Source organism: Pseudorasbora parva, chromosome 7 (assembly GCF_024679245.1).
Source record: "Pseudorasbora parva isolate DD20220531a chromosome 7, ASM2467924v1, whole genome shotgun sequence".
NCBI lineage: Eukaryota > Metazoa > Chordata > Actinopteri > Cypriniformes > Gobionidae > Pseudorasbora > Pseudorasbora parva.
The window spans coordinates 9,498,019-9,524,139 of record NC_090178.1 but is presented as its reverse complement, the minus strand read 5'-3'; the positions used below and the strand labels follow the sequence as shown (position 1 = coordinate 9,524,139).

General features: G+C 37.6%; 1 protein-coding gene and 1 long non-coding RNA gene across 35 annotated transcripts in view; one reads left to right on the top strand and one right to left on the bottom strand.

The window, feature by feature from the left end:
* Positions 1-26,121, bottom strand: part of rims2a (regulating synaptic membrane exocytosis 2a) — a 307,760-nt gene that overhangs the window by 103,054 nt on the left and 178,585 nt on the right. For all 34 annotated transcript variants that reach the window (XM_067448016.1, XM_067448017.1, XM_067448023.1 and 31 more), the window contains one exon: positions 22,806-22,874. In XM_067448016.1, the coding sequence (XP_067304117.1) occupies positions 22,806-22,874 (69 nt within the window). The remainder of the gene's footprint in view (positions 1-22,805; positions 22,875-26,121) is intronic.
* On the top strand, positions 17,731-19,868 carry LOC137082682 (uncharacterized). The gene is made up of 5 exons (XR_010906388.1): positions 17,731-17,778; positions 18,144-18,247; positions 18,370-18,450; positions 18,582-18,663; positions 19,593-19,868. It is a non-coding gene; the product is annotated as an uncharacterized lncRNA (long non-coding RNA).

Sequence of the window (26,121 nt, the reverse complement as noted above, 5' to 3'; positions counted from 1 at the left end):
GTGGAATAATGGTATAATATAAGAAAAATAAGGCATTTAAAAAAAGTATTAAGACATGTTATACTGCGCCCCATAAACACAACCAAGCCTAGAAAAAAAAAAACACGGAACCACCCCTTTAACACTGTTTTAGACACTATATTGTTTGCTGTTGTGTGTTTCCGTAATAACTGATTCTTAAATTGCTGTAAAAGTTGCTTTCAGTCAGTATGTTTTAGCCATGATTGAACTTAACTCCCATTAAATCAGAAAACGGCTTTTACAACCAAAACCAGAATAATGACTTTTTCCTCATGCAAGAGCCGTCAGCCAATTCAGCCTGATGGCATTTCATTACCCAGCATTCAGTGTGGCCATGCTAAGGTCAGTGCCTCGCATGTTTAAAAAAGATTGATGTTCAACTGACTGTATCGCACATTAAAACAGGCTGAAGGTAGAACAATGTACCGAAGAGAAGGTTGAGGAAGGAATGATGAATGATTTTACTTTTCATAAGGAACTTATAATTGATTCTAATAGTTTTCTCATGTTGCTAATACTCTAATAAACATACTAAATAAGTATCATCAACTAAAGTTGACATTAATAAGTCACTGCTGAAATGGTATGTCAAAAGCTCATTAAAACATAAATATATTTACAATTAAAAATTACAATTAAAATTCATTAAATATTGAAAAGTAATGATTAAAAATACTTTAAAAAAATTTTAATGGTTTATAATACATTTTGGATATTAAATAGGAAAATAATAATAATAATAATAATAATAATAATACTAATGATAACAAGAACTGCAAGCAGTTGTACGGGGCCAAGCCCCAGAAGGGGCTTTCGCCGAATGCAGAGCGACCTTTAAAAAGCCGCCCCCCACGGGACTCGAACCCATAACCTCCGGGCGCTGGGTCCATCGCTCATCTCGTTGCGCCACCGGCCGGGCTTGTGTTCAAACACCTGCTGAAGTTCCATAGTTCTAATGAGAGTCGACTCAAAATGAAGATTTTTTTCAAATAAATGGACATCATTTAATGTTTAAAAAGTTCTGTTTAGATCAATCTCAGAATGACTCAACGTATTGAACAGAAGCACATTTTGCAAATAACCAACTGGCATGCTAAGCTAACTAGCATAAAAACACAAACACAGGATGGGTCAACTTCAGTGACAAATATCTCAGGAACGGTAGCGAATATCAAAAATCCGTTCAGTCATTTCTGTGCGGCTCAGTCCAACGATCATCTCAGCCAATTTTGGACAAAATTGGACAAAATTTGAAAGAGGAGTAGCAAAAAAACTGTTTTTCACTTGTTTCAATATTGCGGACAATAACCTTTTTGGAAAATGACAAATGATATATCGTCGCAATCTGCATAAGCCAGGGAACAAAATGACATAAATTACACCAAATTTGGACAATGTTTTCAAAAGTTATAAACGTTTTAACAAAAATTCCTATATCTCTGGAACACTAGGTGGCGCTATTCTGAAACTTCTCAGGTACGTTTGGGACATGCTGACGGTCACGCATACCAAACTTTGTGCAGATATGTCAAATATTTCAAAAGATATAGCAATTTATGACAAAATTCAAAATGGCGGTCACGTGGTTCATTCGATCCTAACATATCCGAAATCACCGGATTTGGCATGTCACGGGGAATCCATAGATACCAATTATATGATTTTCTGACAAAGCGGTCAGAAGTTATAGGCAAAAATAGCCTTTTTTCATATCTTATGACCCCTAGGTGGCGCTGTCCCCAACTTTGGCATGTACCCTCAGATCATGGGTCTGCTGAAGCGTACCAATTTTCGTTTTGATTGATCAAAGTTTGGCCGAGATACAGCCTCAGAACCAAATTTGGGTCAACCTCATTGAGTTTATGACATCATAACTTTTGAACAAAGAAGAATAAAAAAAATTGGTTTAGTCATGTCTGTGCGGCTCAGTCCAAAAAATATTTCATTCAAATTTGAACAAAATCGGACAAACTTTGAAGGAGGAGTAGCAAAAAAACTGAATACTGTACTTTTCAAAATGGCTGTTACTGTAATGGGCGGAGCCTTAATGTAAGATGATGAATGTGATCCGCATGAGGAGAGGAATAAGGTGTACTAAGTTTCATTTCTCTATTCCAAAGGGTTCAAAAGTTATAACAGTTTAAATGTTGCATTTTTGGACTGGTGGTGGCGCTATGGAGTTGGTTGTAGAGACTCCAAATTTGGACCAATTACTTTTCATAAGCATCACTATAAGTCTGCCAAATTTCATCATTTTTCTACTTACGGTTCATAGGGCTGCCATAGGAACCCAGTGGGAAGAAAAAGAATAATAATAATAATAAATATAGCTGCAAGCAGCGATTGCGGGGCCAAGCCTAAGATGCGGCAGTAGCGCAATGCAGAGCCAGAAGGAAAAAAAATGGCAGAAATAGAATGTACTTGAGTAATAGATAGGTTCAGAAGTATAGTTAGGATGAACTAAAAATGAACAGAAGTTCAGATGAACAAAATTAACAAAAACGCACTTATTTCTAATCCAAGAGGAAGAAAGATAAGTACAACATTTACTCTGATAATAAAGGAATCGAAATAACACATTGCACAACATTTTATAAAATTGCCCTCCACGGGATTCGAACCCTATATCTCTGGGTCCGGAGTCTGTCGCTTATCCTGTTGCGCCACTGGGGAGGCACTCTTTTACAAACCTGCAGAGGTCTGCTAACCAATTAGCATGCTAAGCTAACTAGCATAAAGACAAAAACACAGACAAGGTCAACTTCAGAGACTGATTTCTCAGAAACGGTAGCGAATATCAAAAATCCGTTCAGTCATTTCTGTGCGGCTCGGTCTGAAGATCATCTGAGCCAATTTTGGACAGAATTGGACAGATTTTGAAGGAGGAGTAGTGAAAAAACTGTTTTTCATTAGTTTCAATATGGTGGACAGTCACATGTTTGGAAAATTACAAATGAGACATTGGCGGAATCTGCATAAACCAGGGAACAAAATGACATATATTGCATCAAATTTGGACAAAGGTTTCAAAAGTTATAAATGTTTTAGCAAAAAATCTTATATCTCTGGAACACTAGGTGGCGCTATTCTGAAACTTCTCAGGTACGTTTGGGACATGCTATCGGTCAAGCAAATGAGATTTTGTGCAGATATGTCCAATATTTCAAAAGATATAGCAGTTTATGACAAAATTCAAAATGGCGGTCACGTGGTTCATCCAATCCTGACATATCCGGTATCGCCAGATTCGGCATGACACGGGGAATCCAAAGACACCAGGATTTGGGTCGACCTTGTTAAGTTCATAACATCATAACTTTTGAACAAAGATGAATAAAAAAAATCTGTTTTGTCATTTCTATTTGGATCAGTCCAAAGATCATTTCATTCAAATTTGAACAAAATTGGACAAACTTTGAAGGAGGAGTAGAGGAAAAACTAAATACTGTACTTTTCAAAATGGCCGTTACTGTAATGGGCGGAGCCTTAATGTAAGACATAGACTGAGATCAACATAATGAGAGGATTCTATTGTACTAAGTTTCATTTTCCTACTACAAAGGGTTCAAAAGTTATAGCAGTTTCAATGTTGTATTTTTGAACTGGTGGTGGCGCTATGGAGTTGGTTGTAGAGACTCCAAATTTGGTCCAATTATTTTTAATGAGCATCTTTACAAGTGTGCTAATTTTCATCATTTTCCTACTTATGGTTCATAGGGCTGCCATAGGAACCCAGTGGGGAGGAAGAATAATAATAATAATAAAAATATAGCTGCAAGCAGCGATTGCGGGGCCAAGCCTAAGATGCGGCAGTAGCGCAATGCAGAGCCAGAAGGAAAAAAAATGGCAGAAATAGAATGTACTTGAGTAATAGATAGGTTCAGAAGTATAGTTAGGATGAACTAAAAATTAACAGAAGTTCAGATGAACAAAATTATTAAAAACGCACTTATTTCTAATCCAAGAGGAAGAAAGATAAGTACAACACTTACTCTGATAATAAAGGAATCGAAATAACACATTGCACAACATTTTATAAAATTGCCCTACACGGGATTCGAACCCTATATCTCTGGGTGCGGAGTCTGTCGCTTATCCTGTTGCGCCACTGGGGAGGCAGTCTTTTACAAACCTGCAGAGGTCTGCTAACCAATTAGCATGCTAAGCTAACTAGCATAAAGACAAAAACACAGACAAGGTCAACTTCAGAGACTGATTTCTCAGAAACGGTAGCGAATATCAAAAATCCGTTCAGTCATTTCTGTGCGGCTCGGTCTGAAGATCATCTGAGCCAATTTTGGACAGAATTGGACAGATTTTGAAGGAGGAGTAGCGAAAAAACTGTTTTCCATTAGTTTTAATATGGTGGACAGTCACATGTTTGGAAAATGACAAATGAGACATTGGCGGAATCTGCATAAACCAGGGAACAAAATGACATAAATTGCATCAAATTTGGACAAAGGTTTCAAAAGTTATAAATGTTTTAGCAAAAAATCTTATATCTCTGGAACACTAGGTGGCGCTATTCTGAAACTTCTCAGGTACGTTTGGGACATGCTATCGGTCAAGCATACGAGATTTTGTGCAGATAAATATAGCTGCTAGCAGCAATTGCGGGGCCAAGCCCATTATGGCTCTTTTTGGCTTTTTAGGACTTTTGATATTATTAGGAAACTTTTGAACATTGCCCAATTCACATGCTTAAACAACATAACTTAACTTAACTTGCTACACATTGAATTTGACCAATCAATCTTCAAAGCTTTAGCCTGTTGCTTTAAACAGCAGACCACTCATACATTGGTTTGTTTAATTTTATAAAGACTTGAGATTTCGAAGGCAGAACTGCAGCTTTTGCCACTAAATGACAGCATTACATACAATTTTATAAAGCTGTCCCCCATGGGACTCGAACCCATAACCTCACAATCCGGTGTCTGACGCTCATCTCATTGCGCCACAGGGAAGACATGCGTTCATTGACATGCCATAGGTCCATAGTTAAAATTAGAAATTAACTCAAAATTAAGATTTTTGGATTTAATGAACAACATTATATAATTTTTTGTGAAAAATTGCTTAAAATCATTCTTAGAAGTAATTAATGTCTTGAACGGAAGAACATTTTTGCAAATAACCATTTAGAATGCTAAGCTAATTAGCATAAAGACACAAACACAGGCAAGTTCAACTTCAGAGGTGGATTTCTCCGGAACGGTAGCGAATATCAAAAATCTGTTCAGTCATTTCTGTGCGGCTCACTCCATATTTAATGTGAGCCAATTTTGAACAAAATTGGACAAAATTTGAAGGAGGAGTAGCGAAAAAACTGTTTTTCACTTGATTCAATATGGCGCACAGTCACATGTTTGGAAAATGACAAATGAGACATCGTCAAAATCTGCAAAACCCAGAGAACAAAATGACATACATTATATAGAATATAGATAATGTTTTCAAAAGTTATAAACGTTTTAGCAAAAAATCGTATATCTCCGTAACACTAGGTGGCGCTATTCTGAAACTTTTCATGTACATTCGGGACATAATGACGGTCATGCATACCAAATTGTGTGCAGATATGTCAAATATTATAAAAGATATCACATTTTATGACAAAATTCAAAATGGCGGTCACGTGGTTCATCCGATCCTAACATATCTTATATCACCAGATTCAGCATGACACGAGGAATCCATAGACACCAATATTATGATTTTATGACAAACCGTTCGGATGTTATGGGCAAAAATAGCCTTTTTTCATATCTCATGACCCCTAGGTGGCGCTGTTCCCAACTTTGGCACGGATCCTCAGATCATGGGTCTGATGAAGCATACCAATTTTCGTTTCGATTGGTCAAAGTTTGGCCGAGATACAGCCTCAGAACCAATTTTGGGTCAACCTCATTAACTTCGAGACATCATAACTTTTTTTTTTTCCAAGGGTCCAAAAAATTCTGTTCAGTCATTTCTGTGCGGCTCAGTCCAAATATTCTCTCTGCCAAGTTTGGACAAAATTAGACAAATTTTGAAGGAGGAGTAGCGAAAAAACTGAATACTGTACTTTTTAAAATGGCCATTACTGTAATGGGCGGAGTCTTAATGTAAGATATTAAATTTGATCAGCATGATGAGAGGAATCAGGTGTACTAAGTGGCATTTTTCTACCTCAAAGGGTTCAAAAGTTATAACAGTTTCAATGTTTAATTTTTGGACTGGTGGTGGCGCTATGGAGTTGGTCTTAGAGACTCCAAATTTGGTCCATTTACTATTGATGACTATCTCTACAAGTGTGCCAAATTTCATCATTTTCCTACTTACGGTTCATAGGGCTGCCATTGACTCCCATAGGGGAGGAAGAATAATAATAATAATATAGGAAACTAACAGATACAATAGGGGCTACAGCCCTTTCAGGGCTTGGCCCCTAATAATAAGAAAACGAACAATTACAATAGGGGCTACAGCCCTTCGGGGCTTGGCCCCTAATAATAATAATAATAAATATAGCTGCTAGCAGCAATTGCGGGGCCAAGCCCATTATGGCTCTTTTTGGCTTTTTTGGACTTTGGATATTTTTAGGAAACTTTTGTACATTGCCCAATTCACATGCTTAAACAACATAACTTAACTTAACTTACTACACATTGAATTTGACCAATCAATCTTCAAAGCTTTAGCCTGTTGCTTTAAACAGCAGACCACTCATACTTTGGTTTGTTTAATTTTATAAAGGCTTGAGATTTCGAAGGCAGAACTGCAGCTTTTGCCACTAAATGACAGCATTACACACAATTTTATAAAGCTGTCCCCCATGGGACTCGAACCCATAACCTCACAATCCGGTGTCTGACACTCATCTCATTGCGCCACAGGGAAGACATGCGTTCATTGACATGCCATAGGTCCATAGTTAAAATTAGAAATTAACTCAAAATTAAGATTTTTGGATTTAATGAACAACATTATATATTTTTTGTGAAAATTTGCTTGAAATCATTCTTAGAAGTAATTAATGTCTTGAACGGAAGAACATTTTTGCAAATAACCATTTAGAATGCTAAGCTAATTAGCATAAAGACACAAACACAGGCAAGTTCAACTTCAGAGGTGGATTTCTCCGGAACGGTAGCGAATATCAAAAATCTGTTCAGTCATTTCTGTGCGGCTCACTCCATATTTAATGTGAGCCAATTTTGAACAAAATTGGACAAAATTTCAAGGAGGAGTAGCGAAAAAACTGTTTTTCACTTGATTCAATATGGCGCACAGTCACATGTTTGGAAAATGACAAATGAGACATCGTCGAAATCTGCAAAACCCAGAGAACAAAATGACATAAATTATATAGAATATAGATAATGTTTTCAAAAGTTATAAACGTTTTAGCAAAAAATTGTATATCTCTGGAACACTAGGTGGCGCTATTCTGAAACTTCTCTTGTACATTCGGGACATGATGACGGTCATGCATACCAAATTGTGTGCAGATATGTCAAATATTATAAAAGATATCACATTTTATGACAAAATTCAAAATGGCGGTCACGTGGTTCATCCGATCCTAACATATCTTATATCACCAGATTCAGCATGACACGAGGAATCCATAGACACCAATATTATGATTTTCTGACAAACCGTTCGGATGTTATGGGCAAAAATAGCCTTTTTTCATATCTCATGACCCCTAGGTGGCGCTGTTTCCAACTTTGGCACGGATCCTCAGATCATGGGTCTGATGAAGTTTACCAATTTTCGTTTCGATTGGTCAAAGTTTGGCCGAGATACAGCCTCAGAACCAATTTTGGGTCAACCTCGTTAACTTCGAGACATCATAACTTTTTTTTTTCCCAAGGGTCCAAAAAATTCTGTTCAGTCATTTCTGTGCGGCTCAGTCCAAAGATTCTCTCTGCCAAGTTTGGACAAAATTAGACAAATTTTGAAGGAGGAGTAGCGAAAAAACTGAATACTGTACTTTTTAAAATGGCCATTACTGTAATGGGCGGAGTCTTAATGTAAGATATGAAATTTGATCAAAATGATGGGAGGAATCAGGTGTACTAAGTGGCATTTTTCTACCTCAAAGGGTTCAAAAGTTATAACAGTTTCAATGTTGAATTTTTGGACTGGTGGTGGCGCTATGGAGTTGGTCTTAGAGACTCCAAATTTGGTCCATTTACTATTGATGACTATCTCTACAAGTGTGCCAAATTTCATCATTTTCCTACTTACGGTTCATAGGGCTGCCATTGACTCCCATGGGGGAGGAAGAATAATAATAATAATATAGGAAACTAACAGATACAATAGGGGCTACAGCCCTTTCAGGGCTTGGCCCCTAATAATAATAATAATAACTAGACCATAATAGCTGCTAGCAGCTATTTAGGGGCCAAGCCCCTGTTGCTTTTGTCTTAGGCTATTTAGATATTTTGGATGCATGTTTTTTTTTTTCCATCATGAATTTCATTATACGGTTCACAAGGTTTAAAGCTTAATAAACACTGGATTTGACCTGTAATTGGTGCTGTTCCCAAACATGGCATGGATCCTGAAAGTATGGGTCCGCTGAAGCGGACCAAGTTTACTTTCGATTGATCAATGTTTGGCTGAGATATAGCCTCAGAACCCATTCTGGCTCGACATCGGTATGGATCCTGAGAGTATGGGTCCGCTGAAGCAGACCAAGTTTCAAAGCTTTAGCCGGTTGCTTTAAACAGCATGCCACTCATACAATGGGTTGTTTAATTTTATAAACGCTTGAGTTTTTAAAGGCAGAACCGCAGCTTTTGCCACTAAATGACACAACTTTATAAAGCTGTCCCCCACGGGGCTCGAACCCATAACCTCGCGATCCGGTGTCTGACGTTCATCTCACTGCGCCACAGGGAAGACACGTGTTTGTCGGTATGTCGTATGTCCATAGTTCAAATTAGAAATCGACTCAAAATGAAGAATTTTTGATTTAATGAACAACATTATATATTTTTAAAAGTTGGTTTAAATCATTCTCAGAAGTAATTCATGTCTGGAACGGAAGACATTTTTTGCAAATAACCATTTAGAATGCTAAGCTAACTAGCATAAAGACACGAACACAGGCAAGGTCAACTTCAGAGACGGATTTCTCCGAAACGGTAGTGAATATCAAAAATCCGTTCAGTCATTTCTGTGCGGCTCGGTCCGAACATCATCTGAGCCAAATTTGGACAAAATTGGACAAAATTTGTAGGAGAAGTAGCAAAAAAACATTTTTTCCCTTGTTTCATTATGGCGGACAGTTACATGTTTGGAAAATGACAAATTATATATCGTCGGAATCTGCATAAGCCAGGGAACAAAATGACATAAATTATATCAAATTTGGACAAAGTGTTCAAAAGTTATAAACGTTTTAGCAAAAACTCTTATATCTCTGGAACGCTAGGTGGCGCTGTTCTGAAAGTTCTCAGGTACATCCGGGACATGCTGTCGGTCACGCATACCAAATTTTGTACAGATATGTCAAATATTTCAAAAGATATCACATTTTATGACAAAATTCAAAATGGCGGTCACGTGGTTCATCCGATCCTGACATATTCGGTATCCTCGGATTCGGCATGTCACGAGGAATCCATAGATACCAATAATATGATTTTCCGACAAAGCGTTCGGAAGTTATGGGCAAAAATAGCCTTTTTTCATATCTCACGACCCCTAGGTGGCGCTGTTCCCAACTTTGGCACGTACCCTCAAATCATGGGTCTGATGAAGCATACCAATTTTCGTTTTGATTGATCAAAGTTTGGCCGAGATACAGCCTCTTAACCAAATTTGGGTCGACCTCGTTAAGTTTACGACAGCATAACTTTTGAACAAAGATGAATAAAAAAAATCTGTTCAGTCATTTCTGTGCAGCTCAGTCCAAATATTATTTCATTCAAATTTGAACGAAATCGAACAAACTTTGAAGGAGGAGTAGCAAAAAAACTGAATACTGTACTTTTCAAAATGGCTGTTACTGTAATGGGCGGAGCCTTAATGTAAGATGATGAATGTGATCTGCATGAGGAGAGGAATAAGGTGTACTAAGTTTCATTTCTCTATTCCAAAGGGTTCAAAAGTTATAACAGTTTAAATGTTGAATATTTGGACTGGTGGTGGCGCTATAGAGTTGGTTGTAGAGACACCAAATTTGGACCAATTACTTTTCATAAGCATCACTAAAAGTGTGCCAAATTTCATCATTTTCCTACTTACGGTTCATAGGGCTGCCATAGGAACCCAGTGGGAAGAAAAAGAATAATAATAATAACAAGAACTGCAAGCAGTTGTACGGGGCCAAGCCCCAGAAGGGGCTTTCGCCGAATGCAGAGCCACCTTTATAAGGTTGTCCCCCACGGGACTCGAACCCATAACCTCTGGGCGTGGTGTCCGTTGCTCATCTTGTTGCGCCACCGGCCAGCCTTGTATTCAAACACCTGCTGAAGTTCCATTGTTCTAATGAGAGTCGACTCAAAATGAAGATTTTTTTTCAAAGAAATGCACAGCATTTAATATTTAAAAAGTTCTGTTTAGTTCAATCTCAGAATGACTCAGCATCTGAAACAGAAGCATATTTTGCAAATAACCATTTAGAATGCTAAGCTAACTAGCATAAAGACACGAACACAGGCAAGGTCAACTTCAGAGACGGATTTCTCCGAAACGGTAGCGAATATCAAAAATCCGTTCAGTCATTGCTGTGCGGCTCGGTCCAAAGATCGTCTGAGCCAAATTTGGACAAAATTGGACAAAATTTGTAGGAGGAGTAGTGAAAAAACTGTTTTTCCCTTGTTTCAATATGGCGGACAGTAACATGTTTGGAAAATGACAAATGATATATCGTCGGAATCTGCATAAGCCAGGGAACAAAATGACATAAATTATATTAAATTTAGACAAAGTGTTCAAAAGTTATAAACGTTTTAGCAAAAATTCCTATATCTCGGGAACACTAGGTGGCGCTGTTCTGAAACTTCTCAGGTACGTTCGGGACATGCTGACGGTCACCCATACCAAATTTTGTGCAGATATATCAAATATTTCAAAAGATATAGCAATTTATGACAAAATTCAAAATGGCGGTCACGTGGTTCATTCGATGCTAACATATCCGGTATCCACAGATTCGGCATGACACGGGGAATCCATAGATACCAAAATTATGATTTTCTGACAAAGTGTTCAGAAGTTATGGGCAAAAATAGCCTTTTTTCATATCTCATGACCCCTAGGTGGCGCTGTTCCCAACTTTGGCATGTACCCTCAGATCATGGGTCTGATGAAGCGTACCAATTTTCGTTTTGATTGATCAAAGTTTGGCCGAGATACAGCCTCAGAACAAAATTTGGGTCGACCGCATTAAGTTCATGACATCATAACTTTTGAACAAAGAAGAATAAAAAAAATCTGTTTAGTCATGTCTATGCGGCTCAGTCCAAAGATTATTTATTTCAAATTTGAACAAAATCGGAAAAACTTTGAAGGAGGAGTAGCAAAAAAACTGAATACTGTACTTTTCAAAATGGCTGTTACTGTAATGGGCGGAGCCTTAATGTAAGGAAATGAATGTGATCCGCATGAGGAGAGGAATCAGGTGTACTAAGTTTCATTTCTCTGTATCAAAGGGATCAAAAGTTATAAATGTTTAAATGTTGAATTTTTGGACTGGTGGTGGCGCTATAGAGTTGGTTGTAGAGACACCAAATTTGGACCAATTACTTTTCATAAGCATCACTACAAGTGTGCCAAATTTCATCATTTTCCTACTTACAGTTCATAGGGCTGCCATAGGAACCCAGTGGGAAGAAAAAGAATAATAATAATAATAATAAAGTATACTAACAATTCCAATAGGGGCTACAGCCCCTTCGGGGGCTTGGCCCCTAATAATAAAGTATACTAACAATTCCAATAGGGGCTACAGCCCCTTCGGGGGCTTGGCCCCTAATAATAAAGTAAACTAACGATTGCAATAGGGGCTACAGCCCTTTCAGGGCTTGGCCCCTAATAAGAAAACTAACAATTACAATAGGGGCTACAGCCCTTCGGGGCTTGGCCCCTAATAATAATAATAATAAAGTATACTAACAATTCCAATAGGGGCTACAGCCCCTTCGGGGGCTTGGCCCCTAATAATAATAATAATATTAAAAATACAATTTTGTTTTTAACATTTTTACTTAAATAGTTGTGCAGCTTAAGAAAGTTCTTTCTGAAATAAATGTTGTTTATATTTGATTTACATTTTTTAAATGTAACATTACTGTGATGTCATTACTCCAGTCTTCAGTGTCACATAATCCTTCAGAAATCATTCTAATATGATGATTTGCTGCTCAAAAAACATTTCTTATAACTATCAGTTGTAGTTCAAATAGCACTATATATAAATCTATAACATTATAAATGTTTTTACTGTCCCTTTCGGTCAGTTTGATGCATCCTTGCTGAATAAAAGCAGGATTAAAAAGTATTAATTACCTTTTTTAATAATCTTTGCATCACATATAATGTTGTCTAACCAGGGAGCAACAGAGCTACTGTATCTATTACAGTACAAGCAACATTAGTTTGGTCTGTCTGTTCTGAACACACACACATCTGCACAACCTCATTCTGAATGTGACCTCTGTGTGCTCCAGCGCAGAGACTGCATCGGCACCAGTGCATCATGCTGCAATAAATGAACGGCTGCTAAACACAGGGGCCACAAAACAACTACAGCTGCACAGAGCGCATGAAGGGAAAGCAGCGATCTATAATTCCTCTGAATGTTAATCATCTCCTCCTGGCGGAAAGCACTGCATCAGCACTTTACAACCGGCCCGGAGACGGAGCCAAAATCAATGAGAGAGAGAGAGAGAGAGAGAGAGAGAGAGAGAGAGAGAGAGAGAGAGAGAGAGAGAGGTTTCCCACTCTCACAAAGAGCACGACTGGAATGTTAAAAAGGGTGTGTGGATGTGTGTGTTTCCAGTCTGTTTAGATTTTCCCTTCTCTTCTCAGATGAGAATTTTTACACCAGTATAAGGTTGATAAGTGGTGAAGACACCTATAATATAATATAATATAATATAATATAATATAATATAATATAATATAATATAATATAATATAATATAATATAATATAATATAATATAATTAATATAATATAATATAATATAATATAATATAATTAATATAATATAATATAATATAATATAATATAATATAATATAATATAATATAATATAATATAATATATATAATATAATATAATATAATATAATATAATATAATATAATATAATATAATATAATATAATATAATACTGTGCATAGCGGGTATGTGTGTACCCGTCAATTGATTTATTTAAATAAACTGCTAAAAGTAAACACAGAAGTGGATTAAAAATAAAAAAATAGTCACATTTATTTCCAAAGTAATAATTGGATGATGCTCTGTGAAATATGTGACAAAAACGTGTCAAGACGGTTCCGGATGAAAAGAGTATATTTGTATATATGTTTGTCATTACTACTACTGATAATACTATTAATACTATTTGTCATTTCTAATTAATTGGATTTATCATTATTATTGTTATTATTATTAATATTGCTATTACTATTGCTGTTGTCACCTTATTTATACACATATATTTTTTGGTTATGTCTGTTGTACTTCCCTACATGATTCTTTATTCATACATTAACACTCCCACACCAGTTACACGCACAAACACACACACACACACACACACACACACACACACACACACACACACACACACACACACACACACACACACACACACACATACATACACACGCACACATCGTACTGGCATGTTTATGTTTTGTTGGCCCTTGTATTTGTATTTTGCATCTTACTTCTCTTTTGTAAATATTGTACTTGTCTGTTTGCATAATAAAAAAAAAAAAAAATAAAAAAAAAAACGTGTCAAGACAATATTTTCAGTCAAATAACATCTAATATTTTTAATAAGGGCTGTCAAACGATTAATAGCGATGAATCACATTTAAAATAAAAGTTTGTGTTTACATAATATATGTGTGTGTACTGTGTTTAATTATAATGCATATTTGAATACACACAAACAGACATGTATAAATTTATGAAATATTTGCATAAATTACATAAATTATATACATGCGTGTGTGTATTTAAATATACATAATAATTACACAAAGTACACACATTAAAGACAAACTTTTTTTGATGCGATTAATCACAATCGTTTGATAGCACTAATATTTATGTATATTTATTTCAGTTAACATTTTTTTTAAAGTTATTCTAATTTTGGTTACTGCGCAGCATATATGTAGGCGATAATGTACACCCAGCCGGCGGAGGGGTCGTGCATCACTCTGAAGGGGTTTACGGCTGGGTGTACATTATCCCGCTTATTACACGGCTACTAGTCTCAAATAAATAATTATTAGACACAAAATATTGTCTTGAGATTAAATATTGTATTAGCTCTTATGCAAAGCTTCCGCGAAGAAAAACAGTTCCAACCTGCTTTAAGCCTTTATCTATTGCTGAAGATTTGCCATATGCCCTTGCTAAATGTTGAAAATGAATGCTGAAAGGGTTAGTTCACCCAAAAATGAAACCAAGCCTATGATTTACTCACCCTCAAGTTATCATGTATGTATATGACATTCTTCTTTCAGACAAATACAATCGGAGTTATATTTAAAAAGTCCAGGCTAACGTTAATCCCAGCAGTAGTTGTAGTTGTGTTTGAAGTCCATAAAAAATGCAGCTGTCCGTCAAATAACATGCTCCACACGACTCTGATGGGTTAATAGAGCCTCCTGATTCAAATCGATGCGTTTGTGCACTGTAAAACCTAACAGTGAAAATCACTAAATTAAATAAGTTCATTTTACTTAATGTTACCAAAAAAGTTAATTCAGCTTAAAAAACGTATTATTGTAAGCAAACCTCAATCGAAATAAGTTACTAAAACTTTTTAACTCTAATGGTTTAAGTTACAGATATTTATTTAATCTAGTATTTTACATCTATGGCTAATTAAATAACTAAAAGCTGATAAAATATATAAATAAATAAATAAACAATAGTATATACATTAATCTACCTCATATTAAGCCACAGTCTTACATTAAGCTCTTTTAAAGTCATTACATTTAGTCATGTCAATGTATCACCCCACACAGCAAAATCTCCAGTGTCAAAATCTTGGTGTTAAGGACTCTTAGAGTAAAGAGTTAATTTTCTGGTGTTGAATTAACACTGCTAGTGTAAACCGCACTCTCTGGCTGGTGAACATATTCAGAGTTAAAGGGTCATGAAACCCCCCTGCTGCAGCGGTGTTTTTTCACACCTTCGATTTGAAAAAGCTTGTTAAAAGGGGAGTGGTCGACTGTGAAAAGGTGGGATGGTATTGTGTGGAAAGAGGGAATGTTTGCATAAATAGGGGAGTGTCAGTAGGTGCTGAGCGGTTCTGAGACATGTTCTTGGTTCACGTTGGCATTGTTTACCACAGAGAGATTAAATGAGGGATGAGTACAGCGAATGAGAGAGCTATGAGTGGCGTGCAGCAGAGATCGCAAATCATTCAGCTCTTCAAAGTTCAAACCAGCATAATTCAGTGAGAAATGAAAATAAATGTTATTCTGCATGACGAAATATTTTGCAAACGTGATAAAACTATATTTGTCCAAATATGCACGCTGTTTGGCAAGATGAACAACGCGCCGACGTGATAAGAGAACGTGAACCACCCAACATGCGATGTGATAAGAGATGTGTAATTCTAGATCGGGGTAAAAGCGAAGAGGTTTGAGGCTAGTCTCGACCGCGCATTGCCGTGACGATCCGCGCTGTCTATCACTCGGCAGCTAAATCTATATTTGTCCAAATATGCATCACACTGTTTCACTAAGAGCCCGAACACATGCGGTTTAGTGCATGGCTGTGACGACAAATAAAACGGAGAGGACGTGGCTTTTGTTCATTAGCCTACAGATTACAGATTGGTTATTTTGCACTCCTGACATAGATAGTCAACGCTTGCAGGTTCGGCGTGCGATTCCTCAGGTGAATTTTACTTTACCGAGCCTTTGTAGCAAAGGCTTCCACAGACGGCGCCGGTTACAGCTCGCTCGGCGCCCTTTACGTTACTTCGTATCAGCACAACGCCTAGCTTTCCTCCGTGACTTTTCCGCACGCTGCTTCCAAAACTTCCCCACCATATCTCTACAATAATGATGGAAGACGAGCCTGACAGAAGTGACTGTCTCATGCATATTAACTAAATTATCTTGTATGCATACTACAGCGCAGGGATTGGACTGAATGAGCTTTATGTCATGAATATATATCGAGAATCGCTCGGAGCGGTCGACGTCAGCATGTGCCCAGCTGCCCATACTTGGGCCGAAAAGGCCGTGCCGACGTCAGCATTTGTGACGTTGCTCCGACTAAACTTTTCAAACCGGAAGACAGAAATCGCTCTGAAAAATGCAAAAATAACTATTTTCACATATGCATACCATTAATGAGTACCCTTAGTGTTTTCAATGATGTGCAGCCTATACATATCTGTTTACATCTCAAAAAAAGTGTTTTGGGGTTTCATGACCCTTTAAATATCAATAACACTGACAGAGAGTAAAGTCACATCCGGGACATTTCGGCAGCCGAACAAGCTCGAATTTTTTCTCACAGACGCCATTTTCTTTGCCTCGCGATGCGTAACATCAAGGAGGGGAAACGCTGATATTGCGTGTTTCATCCTATGGTTCCATCTCATTTACGTATCCATTTTATAGCATTATATTGTTTTATAACTAGTTATGTGCTGTGCACGGTTAAACAGCTCTCATAGAGGCATTTTCGTTGACGTGATTCGGACGGAGCAGACCAGGCGGGTGCTTTTTCACAGGGGAACGCCGTAAGTAAGTGTTTTAGCTCATTTACAATATGTATTTTATAAAATGTTTATTTATCGCGATATTTAAATGCTCTGCACGCTTAAACGAAACAACCTTTCTCACATGCGGCATTTTCTTTGACTCGTGAGAGTGGTGACATGGAACTGACGACGAGGAGGCGGGTGCACGCCGCTTGCACGTTATGAGGGAATTGGAAACGACGAAAGTAAGTGTTTAGCCTAATTTGCACCGTGTTTTTTTAATGACGTCGTTTAACGATATCTAACGCTTTTAAAACGCGCCTAAACCTTTCTTACAGACTAGGCTTGTGACGCAGTTGAGACACGGAGTGTGCTTTTAACAGAGAAAACACCTAAAGTAAGTGTTCTACACATATAATAATCTGTATAATTATGTATTTATGTCTTGGAAAAATCACTGGCCTCACTGGTGAAGCAGCATCAAACGGGGGTTTCTAACATGCTTTCTCTTCCCCGTTATAGTTCATTCACCGAACTGTAATCTTGTTGCACTACTTAATCTTTGTGTATGATTTTTATTGGGTAGAATAATTCCAGATTCAAAGACTCATATTACTAACAAAGGAAAGCTATTTTTTGCGAAATCAAGTGACAAAGTTTTAGGCAGGATTGTTTTATGAACTTCTAAAAATGTTGACCTAATTTGCTTTTGACCTGTCTCTGTCTTAAGAAGCATCATGTTCATCAGCTGCATCAACATTGATTTTTGACCACCCCCCGACTGAAACCGAGGCTGACAGATGACCATGCTTTCTGTTCTGCAGCAAAAAGGTATGTTTAAGGTATAGAAAACTGTAGTGCTTTTCTTGGCAGATTATTGGTAAATATCTTTAAGCACAGATATTGATCAATAATATTTATTTACAATAAAGGACAACTAAGGCAAAAAGTGCATGCATCCCTCCATGGATGCTGGATCTTATACACTAGAGATCAACAGTGTGAGAAAGAAAAAGATCAATGTCAATGTCTGTGGTGATGCACTTTTATGATGATAGATGCACTTTTATGATGATAGATGCACTTTTATGATGATAGATACACTAGAGTCTGTGTTTAAAACTAATGAAACGTGTATACTTTAAGACTGTTTAAAGTATTTCTTCATCCTCAAACTATATTTTGCTCGTTGCCAGCACACCTACCATATGACTGAAAAACAGAAGAACAACTCCACAAACTGCAGACCAATACCCTTGAAAGTGTCACTATTATTGGAGGACCAATACTTTTAGAATGGGTAAGTCATTCTTTCAGACTAAATATTTATGCAAAATGTAGGCTAATTATCACTAACTTTTGGTTAACGTTTGGATATGCCTTCATGTTTAAATGTATTGTTTTTGCTGTTTGTGTTTTTAGGAGAATTTCTATGATGCAGCAAGTAAAGGGTACCTGGCTTGGTGTTTGAAGGCTGTACAGACTAGAACCTGTCTGGAGATGGTACGATTTAACATATAACATGAGAGAATCATGGCCACAAACATCACATTTGTTGGTATTTGGCTAATAGAATTGAGTCAAACTAATTGTTTTCATGATTTGACAGGTATATATTTTCTGTTTGATTTTAGACTCAACAGATTGGGAAATCACCTGCCCCCAACATCACAAAGTCAGGAAGAAGGGAACAAAAATCATTCCAGCAGATGACTAGTAAGTGAGATTTCTTAAGGGTTAGTTCACCCAAAAATGAAAATTCTGTCATCATTTACTCACCCTTATGTCGTTGGACACCCTTAAGACCATTCATCTTCAGACACAGATGAAGATATTAGTGTTGAAATCCGATGGCTCAAAAAGGCCTTCATTGACACCTATATAATTTCCTCTCTCAAGACCCATAAAGGCACTAAAGATGTTGTTACAGAGCCCATCTCACTACAGTGGCTCTACAATAATTTTCTGAGGTGACGAGAATAGTTTTTGTGCGTAAAAAAAACTAAATAACGGCATGGCAGATTTCAAAACACAGCTTCATTAAGCCTCGGTGCATTTTGAATCATAGACAGTCCATGCAACTTCCACTTTCAAGCCACAGAAATATATAAAGGTACATCATTAAAGTACTCCATGCAACTCCAGTGGTTTAACATACATTTTCATTAAACTATGCAAATGCCGTGTTTGCAAAAAAAAAAAATATATATATATATATTTTATATATGGAGTTGAGATTTTTTGAGCAAATAAAGCACTTGTTTCATAAAAATGAGGTTAAACCACTGGAGTCACATAGATCACTTATGATTTCCTTTGTACCTTTCTAGGCTTTGGAAGTGGAGGCTGAATAGGCTGTAAATGAAAGGACAGAAATTTCTTAGATATTATTAAAAATATGGAAAAAAAGATGAAAAAAAGTCTTACGGGTTAAGAACAACATGAGGGTGAGTAATTTAATAACAGAAGTAACTTGGATGAAGTAAGCCTTTAATGTACTTGAAAATCAGTCAATTCTAACCAAAATAGTTTATTGCTTGAGTCACCAAAGTCCAAGATGATTGAACTTTTTGCACCATAAACTTACTGTATTTATAAAATACAACTAGTATTAATTGTAATTGGTCTGGTATTGTGTTGTTTAGGGAACCAGGATTCCAGAGAGTTGGATCTACACAGCTTTTCCTGCTCTGCATATGAAACCACAACTGAACTGCACTGTTAGCAACTGGACACAACTGATCCACAGATATCCTGCGACTGTTTTTTCATCTGCTGAATGTTGTGTTGACTCAAGTACTGCTGTTCTGTTGCAAAGTTGAAGGTACTGAACCAACTTCACTGACACAGGACATATATTCACATGACATGCAGGACTTGAAGTATTACACACTTATAAGCAGCTTTAATAGCTTATGAAAGAAATGCATATTATGCCTTCATCATTTATTTTAAAAGTTAACCTTCTGTGATGTAAATGGACTTGCTCGTAAATAAAGAACTAGTTTAAAACAACTTTTTGCATTCTTTATTTTTTACTTTGCAATGAACAGCGTGGGTGTGTGTGTGTGTGTTTGTATATGTATGCATGTATGTGTGTGTGTATATATATATATATATATATATATACATACATATTAGTTGAGTAGATTGATTTCCATTTTTCTGAAGTGTTAGGTCAACACCAGAACAGTGTAGAATTTTAACTCTGCCAGTGTTTTCTACAAAGCTGCACTTAACTCTGTAAGAGTGTTGTTGTTATCTGCATTGGTGTTAATATTTTACTCTATTAGAGTTTATTGTAACACCGAGTTGGGTGTTGTGAGAGGCAACACTTTTAAAAGTGTTGAATTAACACTTTGCGGGTGGTTCCCATATATACACTTTTAAAGTGTTGAAATTAACTCTATTGGTGTTGATTTCCGGATTTCAAATTTACTGTGAGTTTCCGAGGCAACAAAAACCGTCCAGTCACAGCAGGACGGCTCGCGCTACAGTCAAGAAAAACAAAAGGTAAGCGTTTCAAACTTATTTATTCATATTTCTCTCATGTTTGAACGTGTTCCGTGTTATTCTCATACCTCTTTTATGATTATCCGAAGATTAACCAGCTCAGTAATGTTGTGTGTAAAGTTAGCCAGCAAACAATCTAACATTAGGAGCAAACGCGCTATTGCACCAGTGTTATCAACGGTAATGTAAACATTTGGAGTTAAATATGCTGTTTACACCGCAGTTTGTCAGTGTGGAATTAAAAAATATATGTTTGTGCTTTCTCACAGTCGGACAGATAAACGCTGGCTTTTGAGACAGCTGGCCATCTTTCCACATCTCTCGCGCCACTAATGTTAACTAACGTTACGTTAAAGCAAAAGGTAACGTTAATGCAAACTCACCCATTCCTTATATTACAACCGTTTTAAATGTTTTGTTAATCGAATTCGAGTTTCCTCTATCATATGTGATGCTAGTTAATTTGACTAAAGCAGCTGAAGCTCCGGGGTGAACAAAGTGACTCGATGAGCATTTTAGATCCTGTTTTGCTAATGTTAGATAACATTTTAAACTGTTATGTGTTCCTCATGATGTTTTCTCATTTGAAACTCACACTAACACATTGTTGACATGTTTTTAAATCTTTTCAGAGCAAAGACGAAGGTGCAATGGCAGCAACATGGCGACAATGAGTAAGTTAGAAATAACATTGAACAAATCAATGGGATTTTGTAACATTACTGTGCAAAATGCAAATGATAACGTTATGAACAGTAACATAACGTTCATACAAATATACGTTTGTTCTTCAATTTTAATTTTTGAATGAATTGCTATTTTTGCCAACGTAATTATGACCATAAATGTCTTTTAGCACAACTTGTAAGTCTTCTGAAGCAATATGATTTTTTTAAAAGCTTAAAGTCCAAAGTCCAGTCTGTCTATCATTCAAAGTCATGTTGTATTGCTTCAGGAGAATACTGGTCAAGTCTTGAAAGTTGTGGTTATAGTCGACTTTCTTAATATAAACAGAAACATTTCCTGTGTGTTATATTTTCACTGGCAGTTATCCTGAAGTTTACTTAATGAGCGAGAAGAACGTTACCTTTAAACCCACTGGATGCTTTGATTGTCTTTAAAGATGAGGTGGTGATGTCTGCCAAGTCTTTGGTCAGTGCAATACACTTAGAGTACATTAAAGATCATACAGTGCTTTTGCTTTTTGAGGAAACGTACCTTTTTACATAAAAACTTTTTGTTTTGTTATTTAAATGTTATGACTTTTTTAAACATGTTTGTGCTGTTTTATTTGGTGAAAAAGTCTGAAAAGATCATTTTAATGTTATATTTTTGAACATAGGGCATACTGTATTTATGATGTAAATGTTATATTTCAATAAATTACTTAAGAATACCCTCCTGTTCTGTCATCATTTTGTACCAATGTTAGGTTGTGCTTAGTCTTATGTAACTTAATCACTTTGAGTTTGATTAACTTAAACCATTTGCCGCAATCTGTTTCCTAAAACCATTTAAGTAACCATGTAGTTGTTAAGACTTAGTTAGATTTGTTACCTGAATTCAAACTGAATTAATAAAATTAACTTAAAATCTTTAAGTTCAGTTTACTCTTAATAATTGAACAACACAACACTAAAATATAAGTTTTAACACTAAAACAACACTAAAATATAAGTTAATTTAACTCAATGTTTATGAGTTTTCAGTACTCATACTTAATGGTTTTAAAACTTAATTGGTTTGAAGCAATCGGTTTCCTCAAATGGTTTGAGTTACCGTAACTTGTTGGGTTTTACAGTGTGTAAGAAAAATATCTATATTAAAAACGTTATAAAGGAAACCTGCATTGAAGTCTTCCATTATAACCCACGGCTGTTTAAGCCACAAGATGGCGCCAGCGTTAAGCATAGAAGTAGTACCGGTCAAGATAACTCGTAGTACCCGGATGAGCGGTTGTTATCTGGAAATAACATACCACTGGAATGCGCGATTGACCAATCAGAATCAAGTATTTCACAGAGCCGTGTAATAAAATAGTATAAATGCAGTTATATAGTTTATACTATATGGTTTAGAGCAAGCAGTATATAAAAAATGCAGTAACACAAACACATTAACACAGTATCGAGTAAGTGATAAGTAAAACAGTATGTATTATGAAATATTTTAAACAGTACTATGCTACATTAGCGGCATCCAGTTATCATCACTAGTAAATAAATGCTGTGAGATGTTTGTCTCCGAGAGCAAAGAGTGACTTCATATTGAACGAATTTAGCAGTAAATGTCTTCATCACCTCCATGGGATGGTGTCATTTTCACTGTTCCTGCTAACATCTTACCTGATACGACGCCAACACCATCTTCACAGTCATAGTCTGAGAACTCACTGTCACTGATCCTCTGAGACCCTACAGGAGAAAGACAGAGACACAGAGAGACGTGTGTGAGGACGGTCTGTAGCGAGTCTGGATCATGTGATGAGTGTGGATTCTGCATTAGGTAGTGAGGCGTAAAGTCAGGATGTTTTCTGCTCTATAAACCACTATAAACATATTTATATACTAGCTCTGATCCAAAATCTCATGGGTTTGCTTGCCGGAGAGTACCCACGATAACAGCGGAGTGATCTGACATGCCTTAATGGAATTTTTTTGGTGTAAGCAGATATATATCAGACAGACAGACAGACAGAACATCTCATCTAAAGAACGGATGGATGGATGGATGGATGGATGGATGGATGGATGGATGGATGGATGGATGGATGGATGGATGGATGGATGGATGGATGGATGGATGATAGATAGACAGACAGACAGACAGACAGACAGACAGACAGACAGACAGACAGACAGACAGACAGACAGATAGATAGATAGATAGATAGATAGATAGATAGATAGATAGATAGATAGATAGATAGATAGATAGATAGATATGAGGCATGGATTGATGAGGCCTTGTTCTAACATCTCATCTAAAGAACGGATGGATGGATGGATGGATGGATGGATGGATGGATGGATAGATAGATAGATAGATAGATAGATAGATAGATAGATAGATAGATAGATAGATAGATAGATAGATAGATAGATAGATAGATAGATAGATAGATAGATAGATAGATCTCGTTTAAGCTTTTATTTTATCATAATAGATAATCTATCTCTTTTTTCCTTTTCCATTGTTGCACTTTGAGATTCTTCGGAATGAAAAATGCGTTATAAATAAAAATATATTATTATTATTATTATAGTTCCTTTCCTTTAATGCTTTTTTTCAATTAATACAAATAATTGTAGCGGTTTTAGTTAACAAAAACAACACTATATTATTGCTTGTTGCTTGAATACTGAGCAGCTCAGCTCAGTAAGTTTTGGAACAGAACTGACAAGCGCGGCCGCTCATTCATCTTCCTCTGTGACGTTCATATCAAGTGCTAAAAGAGTTGCACTCAAAATACCTGTCTATTTCAGACTCCTCACAGATAACTGAACATGTCAGTCAGACATCTCTCTCTCTTCCAAATCCACAAAACAAGAACCAGGCAGTCGGAGCTTTGTATTACGTGAGAAAATGGATCTTCTTCTCCCTTTTGCTTCAGTCATGAGGAATAAACCGAGCCGAACGCCGTCCCTCAGCCCATAGCGCTGACGTTTGCCGAGTTTGACACTCTGAAGCGGCCGCTCCATCACTCAGTTCAGATCGAGAATGAAAGCTAATCTGCCGTGTGGCGTTCACAGAACTACAGCCCGCAGTCAGTCGAACACCAAACACACCCCTGTGCTTTACCGCAGACGACAAGCCCGCAATAAACCTGCTCTCGTTTCGTTCTCTCTTTCATAAGCCTGTCTTCTTTTCTCCTTCAGCTCGCTGCTCTATAAATCAGGCTCTCTTTAAATCGCTAAATCAAGCACTCAAGTGTCAAAAGAGATTCAGAAATTCAAAAAGAATCGCATGATGTATTCTTGCGTCCGTCTTGCATCGTGTCTTGCTGTTTTGTTAGGGTTTCAAATAGTTTGTGAGACTTTTCTTATGCAGTCAGAAGGTGATCAGTTGAGGATTACTATTGCAAATGTTGTGTTTTTATATTATCCTAATTATGGTGAAAGATGCTAAAATTGTTGGCCCTTTGGTGACACTTTACAGACCAATTAGCTAATTGCTTAAAATAAAGAGAAAAAGACTGGACTAAATGTGATTTGGTTCTCTTTGAATGGTTAAATACAGGTGATGCAAGTACAACACAACAAACAAAAACAAACCAACAAGAAAACTCACTCTTAAAGAGAGGACACTAAACTAATTCAAAGTTCCCTTTCGAGAGAGGTTCCTCGTATTACGTATGGGAAAAACTCCTTTTCTCGAGAATGTGAAGCAAAACTTTTAATAAAGGTATCTATGTAAAGCGCAGTGAGCTGCACGGCCATAGCCCAGCGCGAGGAGCGCTCTGATTGGCCGGGCTGCGGCAACTGCAGGAACCTATGGTGAGGCGGCTGAGAGGAACGAACCAATGGGGGGCGTTCCAGAAGCCCGCCGAAAAAGGTGCTTATATTTGCATACAGGAGGCTATATAAGACCCTAATTCGCCATAGGTGTCAGATTTTATCTCCTTCAGCGATACCTTCGCTGGTCTCCGGAAGAAGCACCGCCGTTGAAAAGGCACCAGCGGAACCTGCAGCTGAGGACGACGGACTCCCTCTCCGCCTTCTCTGCCGTTCCAGCTACGCCATCCGGCGTTATATATCCTTTAAACTGTGTCTATGTTGAGTGTTATATGTGTTTGTGTTGCCGCTGCAACGCCACTTCTAGAGCTTACAGGCTTGTTCTACTCGAGGACTCTCTCGTTCCGCCGCGTCGTTAAGCGCCGCGGAAAGACGGAGCTCTTCTCACTCTCCCTCTGCTCTCGTCCCGTCGCGCTGAATAGCGCCGCGGAAAGAGAGAATGTTAGAGGACATGAGCACACTCAAGCCGAAGCTCTCTTCACTCTGCCGCCGCCGCGGCTCTTCTTCCGCCGCTGCCACAGAGTTGTTCCCACTCTTCTCTCATTCCGTCGCGCTACAGCCGCGGACAGAGAATACTAGAGTGAATAGGCGAACTCGAGCCGAAGCTCTCGTCACTATACCGTCGCGCTGAGGAGGCGCCGCGGACAGACGGAGTTTTTCCTCGGACAGTTTTACCTCACGCTTCCAATTCTCTCGTCCTGTCGCTCTATCGCCGCGGACAGAGAATACTAGAGTGAATAAACAAACTCGAGCCGAAGCTCTCGCCGTGCTAGAAGCGCCGCGGACAGAGTTTTACCTCACGCTTCCAATTCTCTCGTCCTGTCGCTCTATCGCCGCGGACAGAGAATAATAGAGTGAATAAACAAACTCGAGCCGAAGCTCTCGCCGTCCTAGAAGCGCCGCGGACAGAGTTTTACCTCACGCTTCCAATTCTCTCGTCCTGTCGCTCTATCGCCGCGGACAGAGAATAATAGAGTGAATAAACAAACTCGAGCCGAAGCTCTCGCCGTGCTAGAAGCGCCGCGGACAGAGTTTTACCTCACGCTTCCAATTCTCTCGTCCTGTCGCTCTATCGCCGCGGACAGAGAATAATAGAGTGAATAAACAAACTCGAGCCGAAGCTCTCGCCGTGCTAGAAGCGCCGCGG